The sequence below is a fragment of the Ammospiza caudacuta genome, chromosome 3 (genome assembly GCF_027887145.1).
Source record: "Ammospiza caudacuta isolate bAmmCau1 chromosome 3, bAmmCau1.pri, whole genome shotgun sequence".
Taxonomy (NCBI): Eukaryota; Metazoa; Chordata; class Aves; order Passeriformes; family Passerellidae; genus Ammospiza; species Ammospiza caudacuta.
The window spans coordinates 60751629-60765696 of NC_080595.1; the positions used below are offsets into that span (position 1 = coordinate 60751629).

At 38.3% G+C, this 14068-nt stretch overlaps 1 protein-coding gene across 1 annotated transcript in view; it reads left to right on the forward strand.

Annotated features, from left to right (window-relative positions):
• Positions 1-13746, forward strand: part of IGF2R (insulin like growth factor 2 receptor) — a 56223-nt gene extending 42477 nt beyond the window's left edge. The window contains exons 34-48 of the mRNA XM_058801194.1: positions 588-850; positions 2463-2675; positions 3607-3756; positions 4409-4570; positions 5057-5258; positions 5646-5792; positions 5925-6159; positions 7116-7252; positions 7770-7884; positions 8753-8899; positions 9320-9504; positions 9879-10065; positions 10833-10997; positions 11600-11669; positions 12089-13746. Coding sequence (XP_058657177.1) covers positions 588-850; positions 2463-2675; positions 3607-3756; positions 4409-4570; positions 5057-5258; positions 5646-5792; positions 5925-6159; positions 7116-7252; positions 7770-7884; positions 8753-8899; positions 9320-9504; positions 9879-10065; positions 10833-10997; positions 11600-11669; positions 12089-12490 — 2780 coding nt within the window. The 3' untranslated portion in view covers positions 12491-13746. The remainder of the gene's footprint in view (positions 1-587; positions 851-2462; positions 2676-3606; positions 3757-4408; positions 4571-5056; positions 5259-5645; positions 5793-5924; positions 6160-7115; positions 7253-7769; positions 7885-8752; positions 8900-9319; positions 9505-9878; positions 10066-10832; positions 10998-11599; positions 11670-12088) is intronic.
• The last annotated feature ends 322 nt before the right edge of the window (positions 13747-14068 follow it).

The following is a 14068-nucleotide window of genomic DNA, read 5'->3' on the forward strand; positions in this document are numbered from 1 at the left end:
CATCCTCTTTCTAGCTTTGTTTTGTTCTTGGTGCTTCTGAAACATCAGTGGAAGTTAAATTTCTGCTTAATAAACTAGTTTTATAGCTGCTTAATTGCAGGTTGAATTACTAGCTCTTCTGTCAAATTGAATAAGAAATAATACTTAAGCATCTTAAATGCTAAAATAGGAATATTGCTTGTTGAGAAAATTATTTTTGTGAAGTTAAAAGAAAATATTGGATTGATTTGGTTTTTAAGAGGCATCTTAAGAAAATATATTAATCTGTCTGACATTTTGTATTAATTGCTTGGTTTTCAGAGATGTGATAACCAAACACTGCTCTGTAGCTGCTTAAGCATGTATAGATGCAATACATTCAGCTGGTTGATGAGTAAAGGAAATATTTGGTCTTTGTATCAGTGCAGTTCAGCTCAGTTTAATTGCAACTGGATTCTGGATTCTGTGGCAAAGCCATTCTTTATTAGAAAAATTAAAGTGATGATACAGTCTTACTGTTCCTTCTGTTTATGTTGTATGGTGCAGTTTTTGAAGGCAGTTGCATCAGACTTGATCTGTTTTCTTAATTTTTCTTTTTTCCATTTTAGCTGTCTGCATCACAAGTGGCCAAAAACCAGTTAATGCTGGAAAACAGAGTAAAACTTTAAGTTATGAAGATCAGGTGTTAAAGCTTGTCTATGAAGATGGAGATCCTTGCCCTGCAGACCCTGCACTGAAGCATAAAAGCTATTTTAGCTTTGTATGCAAGTCTGATGCTGGAGATGAGAGCCGGCCTGTTTTTGTGTCTTTTGATGAGCAGACATGCACTAGTTACTTCTCTTGGCATACTTCCTTGGCTTGTGAAGAAGAGGTGAGAATCACTTTTGCAGAAAATGCTCATGGGACTTAAAATCTCTGAGGGGGGGTAGATATAATAGCAGTATATTTTAAATTCCTTGAGGGAAAGATTTCTTCCTGTAGTACAGAACCCAAGTTCATGTCGGAGTTCTTGAATGCTTTCCTTACTAACATTTAAACAGGGGTGAGCAATACTTGACAAACTCCTTCTGAGTGTGTTGAGCCAAGTTAAAACTTCTAACACTTGAGAATAACCCCTTTGTGGAGCCTCCTTAGCTGCTTTTCTGTACAGTTCAAACCAAAGCCATAGGGTGTCATGTTGGGAAGCAGTGGTGAAGATCCTCCAGTGCAGCAGGCCAGCAGAGCTGAGGTTGACTGGAGGAAGGATAACATCTTTGTGCATGGGGATGGTCTTTGTTTCTGGGCAGGTGACTAGAGGCCAGGCAAGTGCATGATCAGTTTGCCTGGTGCAAAACCCGATAAACCTTGACAGAGTGAATTTAGAGTCAGCTTCTGATGAACAGCACGTGCTGTAACAACATAATCTGGTCGGTTTAGTTGAACTGGTGTTCCAGACAATGCATTGAGGTAGTCTTTAGTTAATTTTAGCTATTTAAAAATGACCAGTAGAGGATGGGTGCATGGAGTAGAAGGCCAAACAAACTATTGGAGGAGTTTAGATCTTTTCTTAATACCTGATATTTTCTTTTGTGAATCTGCCTAATAATTCTTTTTGCTGCTTTAATTACCTCTAGTGTACCATCATTCTCTGCAACAAGAGAAGAGAGAGAGTTTTTCCTCCCTGTCACTGTTTCTACAATACTGCAATAGCTCTCACTTCCATTTAGAAAAAAAGATGTTCCAATTTTTCTTTCACCAACAGGAACTGTCACATTCTCTCCTTCAGCTGCACACAGTTCTGGTTTCCCTTCAGTAATACGTACCATGCTGCAATACAAATCAACAATACCCAACCCCAATGTTCTCTAGCCTGTTAATTCCATTGGTGATCTATAGTGACATTCTGATCCCTTTATTCACAGTGACCCAAGCTATTTCAGTGTGATGATATCTAGGTAGTGACAATGATTATTTGTCCTGAATTTTAATGGTAATTGTATTAGTTGCTTCTTTTCCATCATCTAAAGAAGAATAGATTTCTCAAATTCCTCATAGACTCTCAGTAGGTTTATGCAGGTTAAGAGTGTGTGAAATTGGTTCTGAGGAAAGGTAGTACTCAAGCCATCAACTGCAATACACTGACTTTACATTATTATAATGTTATAACCAGGCTTGTTTGTTGGAGGTGGTGTGGATGAGGAGAGGAAGGCATGGGGCCTGATCTGGTGAAGTCATAGTGACTATGTATGCTGGTGTATGTGTGCCAGAGCTTTGTCTTGGTGTTGTTCTGATAGGGATTTCATTCCATAAGAATGTTTAAATGATCAAGGTTTTTCATATGGTGCTTAGTATCTATAGATGAGCAAAAATGATAACAAATTCTTTACTTACATTTGAAACTTTTAAATGTAGCCATGCTTCTGGCCCCAGAAAGGATAAGATGTTTTTCAATTAATCAAAGCTAGTAATAAAAGAATAAGAGCAATAAATGTATTTTCTTGTAGGTGAAGTGCTCAGTGATGAATGGCAGTTCCATTATTGACCTGTCTGCTCTGATCCATCGCACTGGCTATTATGAAGCATTTGTGGATGAAGATATTACAGATGTTTCTCCAGACTTCTACATCAACATTTGTGAGCCTCTCAATCCCATCAAAGATGTCAATTGCCCACCTGGATCAGCTGTTTGCATGGTTCCTGTTAATGCATCACCAATAGTAAGTACTATGCCAAGAATCACTGAAACGTGCATTTCCTTAATAGTTTAATATAGTATCCCTGCCTAGAGACCTGATTTGAACCAGAGGCTTGACAGTGGATTAAAGAAATGGAATGCAGAATTAAAACCTCCTCTGCAAAGTTCCCTTTTATTGCTTTTCCCTATGAAGAAGTATTTTCCTATACTGAACCCCATTGGTTTTTTTTGGATGTCAGAAGATTAAATACAGTGATAAATCTAAAAATTGCTGCAGAGAATTTTTTTTCATGTAGTGGAAAAGAATTTGTGTACCCAAATTCTGTGTGCCAATGTGGACACTGGGAAGCAGAATGTCTTAGCCATTCTATGGCTCAATTGATCTTGTGATAGCCTGTTGCAATTGGAAGCAGTTCTAGATGCTAGTATACTTCAAAATGCATTTAGGTCTTTCATGTAAGAACTTGACAGCTACATAAGTAGCAAGCCTGTTACAGAGGATTGACTAACTTGTCTGCATCATTACCTTGAGAGATCTAGGTTTTTTCTTTTGAGGACATGTTTGCAAGCTCTTGAAGATAGATGCAAAAAAGCTGTGATTGTTTTCGACGAATTTCCATAGTCATGTAGGGACCTTATTCCATTGTTAATGCTATTTTTAAGTGATGTTGTGATAATTTGGCACATTGATGTAAAGAAGAATCTAAGAGGCAGAAACTCCTTGGCTTTTGTCTAGCTCAGTGAAAAACTGTTATGAGTTGCTCCACTTATGTTTTGTTAGGATTGAAATGTAATGGCTGTTCTTTGAGTATAGATTGCAAGTTTTTGGAAGTGTAGTAGTTGTGCTCCTGTGTAAACCAAATAGATGAATCTGAATTGATCTGAATCTCTGGGCTGATCTGGAATCTAGATGTGTCCTGTAATTCTATTAATACATATTTTTGCTTGTGTAGGATATTGGTCGTGTTACTGAACCTCCCCAGTTCAATAAAGCAACAAATGAAGTTTACATCACTTACAACAGCACTACTCCTTGTCATATAAACAATGGATTGAACTATACTTCTATTATTGTGTTTCACTGTGGCCAAGGAACTGGTCTGGTAAGACATCTATTCAACTTAGGTTGATATTGGAATGTAATGGAAAGTGGGTAGTAACCAGTGTTAGCTTTGTTTAAAACTAAGTCAAGGGTTTGTTTCTCTAATGTATGGATGGACTCGCTCCAAGAAGTATAATATTAATTTTCTTGACTGGCTAAAATTTTATTGAGGGCATGAACTTTAAGCTTGAGAGTAACAGATTCTGATGATTTCAAGCATCAGATTGCACAGAAGTAATGTAATGATAACTTATTGCTGGCACTAAACTTAATGCTGTATTGCACCTCATTTAGATCCTAAAGTTTGTACTTGTACCTCAAGCTAACACAAGAATCAGTGTAACCTTACAGGTATTACTCTGAAGTGTTCCCCCTATGCGGTAACATTTTCTATAAATGTTACCGCATAGGGGGAACTCACACACAACTTTAAAAATTTGCAATTAGTTTCTTGTGTTTTTATTTTGTGTCAACACCTGGACACTAAATTGAGCTTGCATGATGATGTGAATCTAGTGCTTCTTGAATTTTTTTAATGCTTCAACAAACTGTAAGGAAGCACTGGGATTAAATACTGGGGAATTGGGAAAGTGCAGAGACAACAGCAAACTCTCCAAAAATTAAATGTATCTTCCTGTGTTCTTTGGTAACAGGGTAAGCCAAAGATGATAAGGAAAGTTGACTGCACGTTTGTGTTTGAGTGGGAAACTCCACTTGTGTGTCCTGATAAAGTGAAAACTTTGGGCTGCTCTGTGATTGATGAACAGCTACATTATACATTTAACCTGACCAGCCTTTCTGGAAGATCATTTGAGGTAATGCCTTCTTGTGGTGTGACGTTTATTTATTTTTTTATTCATAATAACCTATTGCTATCAATATTTTAAAACTGCAGGAAGGTTTTCTTTTAAGCATTCTGTGTGAGAAAAAGCTGAAATGTTCTGTGGTCAGTATTGATACTTGTTTGGCTTCTGACAGAGGGAATAATGTTAGAGAGTATAACATTTTAATGTTTTCAAGAGTGAAGTTAATGGACACAGTGAGGGGTAAAGGAATGAGAAATCTTCACCTTTGACAGAATCTTGGATGAGAAAGCAGGTCTGGTGAACATATTTCATCTGTGATCCTTTGTGCTTTATCTGCACCTTTGTCATATTAAGGAATGCCAGACTTGAAAAATTAGTTATCTCTTCCTTCTGCAGTATGCAAATGCTGCCTGAGGCTTGGTTTTATGAAACACTCGTGTGGTTTTCTAAGTACTGACTCTAGACTTGCTGTGATGCTTCTGATTGTCTACACAGGTATTTTCTGGATCCAACAATTACCACATTGGTGTGTGCAGCGTGGGCTTGCCCCAGGGAAAATGCAGAGATGGGGCAGTGTGTCTGACATCTAAAAGTGGTGTGTCATCTTTTGGAAACATAAAGGAAATGAGAATGGACTATAGCCACCAGGATGAGACAGTCATCTTGCAATACACAGGAGGTGATCGGTGCCCTCCAGGTGAGATCCAAGCAGGCCCATTCTTTATGTTGAAAATATTTTTCCCTTAAAACAGGAGGTTTTGTTGTGACAGGAAGAAGCAACCTAGATTTTACATACAGCAATAGAAACATGCAGTTTTGCTAAATCACAAGCATCATATTAATCTGCAACATCAACATGTATCTCCTTGGAAGAGACAGTGCAACTTTTCTGTAGGGATGATTGTAGCTAATTGTATACTACATCTGGTTTTCTAATCGGGTTTAAATTCCGTGTTTCAGTATTTCTGTTGTCTGCCACTGACCTTTCTTTAGCATTGAAGTACAGGCTTTGAATAAGGTTCTGAATACAGATATGCCTCTGTTCTACTGAGTGTAGTTATGAGATTATACCTTTCCTTCTCAGTGACTGACAAGGGAGAGCTCTGTGTGTTCCCCTTCAAGTACAAAGGGAAGACCTATGAGGAGTGTATTACAGAAGGGAGGAATAAGCCATGGTGTGCTACAACTGAAAACTACCAGGGAGATGACAAGTGGGGATTCTGTAGTAGCAGTAAGTACTTCCTATACTTTATGTACAAGGGTGTTAGCTAACACAGAGATTTATCTGCACTAAAATCCATATATGCCTGCAAACCTCCTGTAAAATACGCCTTTTCTTTTTTTCCAATCTTTCTGCTTATAGCAACTGCAAAAAGGGAATCTACCATTATCTTTACATGTGATGAAAATGCTGGTGTTGGGAGCCCATACCTTCTCAGTGAGACTCTTGGTTGTGCTGTGACATTTGAATGGAAGACTCAAGCTGTTTGTCCTCCCAAGAAAATGGAGTGCAAGTTTGTCCAAAAACACAGAACATATGACTTGAGAATGCTCTCTTCCCTGACAGGATCATGGATCTTTTTCCACAATGGGAACTCGTGAGTATTGAGCAATTCACAGGGAGCAGCTTACTTATCAATAAAGTTGCAATGTGGCATAGAATTTCTATTTAGTCCCTGCTCAGTGCCTTAAACCAGTCAGTGCTTAACACTTCATATAAATGAAAAAAAACTGAGAAAGGAACCCATTTTATCGGAAGGGACTGAGTAAGCATGTTCTTCATTCTCACCCTCTCCCTCTATTGGTAACCCTTTTTAAAGGATGAATACGTCTAAAAACCTTATATTTAAACTGCTATCTTAAAAATGTAATTTTGTTGTTGAAATGCTGGTTTTTTTTATTCTTAAACTTGTTGAAGAAAAATCTTAATTACTTAGTTGCTTTCTTTTGACTCAAATGTACAACTTACTTTGTGATGTTTTACTGGGGCTTTTCACCCATATTCCTCAATGTATTAGCATAGTGGAAAATATGAATGTGAGGAAGTCATCAACCTCTCCAGCCTCCCTCCTCCAGCTAGGAAATAGAAATGAACTGGCAAGGATGACAGCATCTAATTCTAAACTTATGATAAACTGTGGGGTAGCAAAATGTTTCATTCACCACCTTGCCAGCAGTTCTCTGCTCTAACATGTCTGAGCTGGTATAACTCTGAGGAGATGCTGAATTTAGGGTAGTACTATAACTTTTGTAAATGAAAAAACTTCAGGATATTTCTTCACTCTTCCAATTTCTAGTCTGGACCTAGGTCAAAATGTACCAGATTAGTCACTGTTAATGAGCAGTTTTATTTTTTGCACAGTCTTTTACTTGAAAATGATAGTTAGAAGACATCTGCCAAACCTTAGTACATGTTTTAGTCTGTCAGCTAATTTGAGATTTAGTTTGTTGCAACCTGTCTAGCTTCCCACAAAGACTATAAAGTTTGTGTAGCACTTCTTCAGTTTAGCCTAAAAGAATTTTAAAGAAGTTTTGTCTTCCATGCTCTGTATAGGTACTATGTGAACCTCTGTCAGAGAGTACATGAGGGACCCATGGGCTGTCCTGAAAGAGCCAGTATTTGCAGGAAAAGCTACAATGGAGATGTCCAAGTTCTTGGACTTGTTCATACACAGAAGCTGAATGTGACAGGTAGGGTTACTTTTTCTTCCTGTGGAGAGCTAGAGGTTAAAGGTTTAAATCTTACAGCCTGGCTGCAGTAGTTTTTAAATTATGCTGAAGCTTTTATTTTGAAATATTTTATCGGTGAATCTTCTGTTTAAAAATGAAACCAAATGTGATGTTTAAGGCATGAGAAAACATTGAAGCAATTAAACAGTGTTGTCATTAACGCTTTAAGAAATTAATTATCTATCTGAATATCAAGAAACCCTCTCATTACAGTGAGGTTACCCAAGCACTGGCACAGGCTGTCTAAGGAGGTTTTGGAGTTTGCTACCTTGGATGTATTCAAAGGCTGTCTGGACATAGTCCTGGTCAGCTGGACCCAAGTGACCCCACTTGAGCAGGGGGTTTGGACCAGATGACCTCCAGGGATCCCTTCCACCCTCAGCTAATCTGTGATTCTATAGTTGTGAAAGGGCAAAGGAGCAAAGGAAATTTCTGACAGCTGCTTACAAAAACTTTTTGTCACCTTTTTTTCTTCTAGGTGATACAGTATATATTAGTTATTCCAGTGGGCAAGAATGTAGGAAAAATAAGAAAGTAACAACAATTATAGAACTGAAATGTGCAAGAACAGTTGGCATGCCCATGCTGCAGAGGTGAGTAATAAATTTACATACCTTCATGGCTGATTTGTACCTCTCTAGTAAACCCTTAAATCTCGAGACAGGAACTCTCTGCTCTGTTGGACAGTCTCAAAAATAATCCATGGTCTTGCAAGGCATAGGGTCTTGTGGAGTTTGTGCAATTGTTAATTTTCATAAACATAATATTTTTTATTTATCCTAAAATTTCTGGGAAAAAATTTAAGCTTCTGAATTAGATCTGACAATGGCTTGGATGCTGTTGTTTTCAGTGCCAGTAGCCAGTGTCATTGTACAACCACTCTAACCTCTGTCCAAAATCCATTTATTAAAGAACATTATTAAAGAACAATCTATAGGTAAGTGATTGAGCAAATAAAGCATAGGTTATTTCTGCCTCAATACAGTGTATTTAACCAGAAGCTCTCTAAAATAAGGTATATATACATGATCACAAATACTAAGAAAACTTAAGGACTTTTGCTTCATGGCCAGAACCAGGGCATTAGCTTATACCTCTTGTCCTGCTTAAATAAAAGGCAGGTTTAACGTGCTGCAGAAAAGCAGCCTGATGTGTTTGCTAGCTGAAATATATCCATAAAACCCTTTGATACACTGTGGGAATTCTGGAATTTTCAGTAGGAAGTCCAGGTGCAGCCAAGTCTTCTAAAATCATGAAACTGCAGAAAAATCCAAGGTAATTCTTCAGGTAGTTTGTTTTTTTGAGTGCTGCTTGACTATTTTAGCTTACTCTAGGTATGATACTTAGGCAGGACAGGAATAACCCAAACATGTGGGTTTGCAGTTGTCTTTTCCTTTTCTCAGGGTGCTAAAAACTTGTTACTCTTTCCTGGAATCATCAGCTTTATCTTTTATTTGGTAGGTTTGATGAAGAAAACTGTGCTTACTATATCACGTGGGACACACGTGCAGCTTGTGCTGTGAAGCAGCAGGAGGTAGAGGTGGTGAATGGAACAGTCATTAATCCTGCAACTGGGAAAAACTTTTCTTTAGGAGATGTTTATTCCAAGTGAGTAAAAAACCCCCAAAGAAACCCCAAAACAGCAGAATGGTAGAACTAGTTACCTTTCTGGAGAAGATTACTAAACTGTGCTGTTTATCATAGCTGCAGAGCACACCAGGTTGTTCTCACAGTCAGTAGGGTGTATGAGCCACTGAATCACATTTTGGTCTTCATACTCTCTTAGATGGGCAGTATAACTGGAAAAATCTGCTTTCTGTGCTTGCAAAGGATTATCTTTATGCTAAATATAATCCTTATTTCTACTTCAAGGAGGAATCCACAGTCCTGCATCTTTTCTGGTTGCTGAATCACACTCAGCATTCTCTGAATCAACCAGTGATAGCATCTACCACTGCTGCCAGTCTTGGGAATAACCCCAACCTGTGAATTTAGATTTAAGAATGGATTTTTCCTGTGTTTCCTCAGGTTGTACACAGCTTCTGGTGATGTAAGGACAAATGGTGATAAATATGTGTATCAAATTCAACTTTCTGGTATAACAAACTCAAGTTCCGCAGAATGCTTTGGAGCCAACATCTGCCAGGTGAAAACCAATGAGCGGCGCGTTCGGAGAGTTGGTTCTGCTAGAAATGCCAAGTACTACGTTGATGGTAAGTATGTGTTCACCAGACACAATTGCTTGATACTCTGTGAATTGCTTCAGCAAAAAATGATTCTTTGTTGACAACGTCTATGCTAATCCATTTCTGTAAAGCTATTGAAAGTCTGTCTAGCATAATTTAGATTTCTTCTTTTTTTTTTCTTTTTTTTTTTGCTGTGTAAGCTCAGTTGCAAATATGGCTTTAATAGGGGTTAGGGCTTGACACTTGAAGACAGAAAGAATTGAAGTTAGAAGACTTTGATCTCCTGTTTTCATCTGTGCTCATACTGCAATGATTTCCTTTAGCTAGCTACTTTTTTTTCCAGGGTCTAGTGTTTACAGATTGTTCTCAAGGATGTAAACTATTTTTTCTTCTCATTGTAGATGATGATTTGGATGTCATATTTTCATCTGACTCCAGATGTGGTAAAGATAAAACAAAGTTTGTGTCTTCAACCATTTTCTTCCACTGCAATCCAGAAGCGAAGGAAGGCATCCCTGAATTCCTTCACGAGACAGCAGATTGCCAGTATTTATTTACCTGGTACACATCTGCTGTGTGTCCATTAATGTGAGTAGATAACTGTTTCCTGAAAGCAGCTTCTGTCAGCACTTCTCAGTGAAAGGCTCTTTTGTATTTATTTGTCACAGTGATTGGGAAAAGGGGAAAAGCTAAAAAAGGAGTAGGCTTATAGATAAATTGATGATCATGTATGCAGCATTTGGGCACATGACTACTGAATTAAAGCTTGCCAAACTGATCTGGACTTACAGCTGGAGAGGCACAATGAAATTAATGTAATTGTTTTCCCTAAGTAAAAGCTACTATAGCTGACAGAACATGCTATTTCATGTTACTGAGAGGAGCAAACAGTTTGTGGGTGAGATGTTTGGTCCCCTTTGCCTTACTGTCTGGAAAACTTTAAAGCTGTGACAAAGACTGGCCTTCCCCTCTATCTGCCCACTTCTTTAACCTGGAATGGAAAATCATTACAGGTTTTTCAGGAGCAATGAAGCATTTCTGCAATTAAATATGATCAGCTAATCTACTGATTAGTGAGGGGACAGTGTTAAAAGGGGAGTGTGTCTGTATCTAGGTGCTTGCAATGTTCTTGACAGGTAGGTAGCCTCACTGTGAAAAATGGAGTGACTACTTCTGGAAGTGTTTCCTTTCTGGCTGCTAGCTTGAAAGCACAGGCAAACTCCCCTAAATTGAGTTTGTGCAGTTGTTAGATGGGAATGACAGGATGGCGTGGCATGTCTTCTTTTAATCTGATGTTTCTAATCCAGTTTAAAAAATTTATCAATAGACCTTATCTTTTCAATTTCCATTGCTAGATCAACCAATGATCCAGGAAACAATCAGCAGCAGACAGATGAGGAGACCCAAATACATAAAGGTCTTTCAAGGAGAAGCCAGGCTGTTGGTGCTGTGCTTAGTGTCCTCCTGGTTGTTCTCACTGCGTGTCTCATAATCTTGCTGTTCTACAAAAAAGAGAGGAGGTAAGAAATTATTCAGGGGCTTTAGAATTTTCTTTGTCAGGACTCTGTTTTCTGCCAGAAATAAAAGGAAAATGGTAAACTTCAGAGATTTGAGTTCTGTTTTTCAGTTGGCAGGATCAGCTGTCAAACTGCTGGTTCCTTCAAATTCTCCATTACTGTCTGAAGGCCCATGTAAAGAGGGCTGGGGTGTAAAACTGAGTTGGTCTCTTGTGGGCAGCTGCTAATTAAGGAGCATAAAACACAATGACAATATTGTTAGTATTTGGTATCCCTCCACTTTCATGGAGTCAGACTAGATCCATACAACAATGTCAGGGAAAAAGTGCAAGTCCTGCTGTTCCTCTGCTTTCCAGCTGACTTTTGGGGTTTTTCCCTTAAATGTGAAGGCCGGAGGGGTTTCAGTACAGTCAGCCTGAAGCTGTAGCAAGGGGGAAGATGTACATTACCCCAGACTGGATTTTGATATAGTGGTTCAGGGTCAGTGTGATAGTTTGTAGCTCATTTGCTGACATGCTTTATGTTGATGGTAAAATTCCAGAAGAAAAGTGAGGGCTAATAAGTGGATATAGTGTTCCTAATGTAGTATTCTTTCCTTTGTTTAGGGAAATCGTAATAAACAAGATAACAAACTGCTGCAGAAGATCATCTGGTGTTTCTTACAAATACACAAAGGTAATACAGTGACAAAATCAAATTTGTTTCTTGTCAAGTTTTCATAATAAGATGATTTTGTTAATAAATAAATAATCCCCTCAATTCCTAACTCCTTTAGTGCATGGAAACCATATGGTGTGGCATCAGGAAAGCCACATAGCTGATATGTATATATATATATTTATATTGTGAAATGGGAAAGGAAGATGGAGTTGAGGAAATGAAGAGCAGTCCATAAATCACCAAATAACATGTCAATGTACAAGAAGAGAGCCAAGTCTGTTTCAGCACGGTGGAAAGTGATGCTCTTGCAGTGTTTACCCTCACAGCTGCCTTAAACCAAGGCCATGCATGTTGGGGGGTTTGACGTCTGGGGAGATCAATGTGTGTGTCGATCTGGAGTGGCAGATGCATTCTCCTCTTTTCTTTTCTTGCAGATAAGCAGTGAAGAAGAAGCTAATGAGAATGAGACAGAGTGGCTTATGGAGGAAGTTGCAGCACCAAATCCAAAAACAGCCAAAGGAGGACAGGAGAATGGTCACGTTGCTACCAAGTCTGTTACATCCAAAGCCCTTACCTCTCTCCATGTGGATGACCTGGACAGTGAGGATGAAGTGTTAACCATTCCAGATGTAAAGATTCAAATAGGAAGAGGACTAGACAAGAGCAAGCACCCACAAAAGAAGCCACACAATTTTGGCAGTGATAACAAATCTTATTTACTGAATGGAGGGAAGGAAACAAAAGCAATAGCAAAGCCAGGCCAGCATCAGGCACAGAACTCTACAAATACAGCATCGTTTCATGATGATAGTGATGAGGACTTGTTGAATATTTAATAACCCTTCTTGTGCCTAATCAAATATATATAGAGAGATTATATATAACAGGACAACATTTCCAACCAAATACAAGGACTTCAGCCTGAAAGATTTTTTCTGAATTTTGCCTTTAACAAGAAACCATTGAAAAGGGAAGAAGAGAAAGATTTCTTGATTGTTTACAATGATCTGTTCAGTAATGACTGGATTTCTGACATCCAGTTGGCTGAGTTAGTTGACTCTCTCTAGCCAGGACACTTTTTTTTTTTAAGTCTCAGCATAGATGTTAAATGCTTGCTCAAAAAAGAGAAACCTTTGAAGGGAAAAGATTAAGGCTTAATGAAGCCCCTGGCTTCTGAGACTCAAGTTATCCGACTACTATCGTTTTAACTCCTTGTATTTATTGATCCTCACTACTCAGGTTTGCTTAATAGTAACTTGTTCTTCCTGCCGGCAGGGTATTCTTCTATGGGCTCACCCATTGTGAGACAAGGAAAAGTGTAACTTTTGTGTGTTGGGATGATTTGATGTAAATTTTGGAACTGGTCTAATTTATCCTGTAAATTTGAATATCCATTCTAATTTAAACAGATCATTGGTTCAGAGGTGTGGACTAAAAGGTACAATTCTGTATAGCTTTAGCCTGAAATGGTTGCTGTTCTTCGCATGGTATTTTATTTTTTTTTGGTACTGGTTATATGACTGACTTCATCAGTATTTGCCTAAGCAGCTGACAAGCACCCAAAGAGTTTTTTTTTTCCTTGATAATGGCTGGACTAGGCCAACTGCACAGAGAGCCAGACTCTTCAAGAACATAGAGGCAGAGTTCGTATAATACAGTCTGCACTACCCAGTTTGTCATCATAAAGAAAAACCCAAGGACTAGAGGAGCCCTAGTCTGCATAATGCCTCTCTCTGGTATTAATTTCAAGAAAATAAATCTGGGCCAATATTTTCTGATAACCTAATTTGTAGTTTGTATGCTATGATCCTGGCCATGGTCATTAATTTGAAATGTTGCTGGTAATAAATGCAAGTCAGTTTTTCTCTAGCAGTCTTGCTCCTCTCCAGGTGTTTCCTAAATGAAATTATGGACAATGTTAGGGTTTCAAAGCATTGTACAAGAACATGCATTGGTCAGAATTTTTGAAACTTTTTGTTGTTCCTTTTGGCTGGCTTATTCAGTTTCAACAATGGTTTCTTTTTATAAAAACTCCATTTTGAATCAAAATAGTGTAATATAAAGTATTCAGCAATTTCAATAAAAGATATGAAGTGGGTATTCCAAATCCCACATCTCAAGTCTGGAATCTTTCTTGCACTATTCTGTATGCTGCTCACCAGCTTGGTGAGGCCCTTTCCTGCTGTGATGGCTAATAGCTCAATCATGTCACTCAAAATGAGAAGCAGTGTTTGATGACAAGGATCAGAATATATAGACAGGCCCTGGTGGGTGTGTTCTTTCTTTAATCAGGCTTGGGTGTTCCTCTTGTATTGCTACAAGTGTAGCTGTGAGTCAGTTTGGCTTAAGCATCTTCTCAAATTTAAATCAGAATTTTCATATTTATAATTAGGAGAACTTGGTGAAGTGAGAGG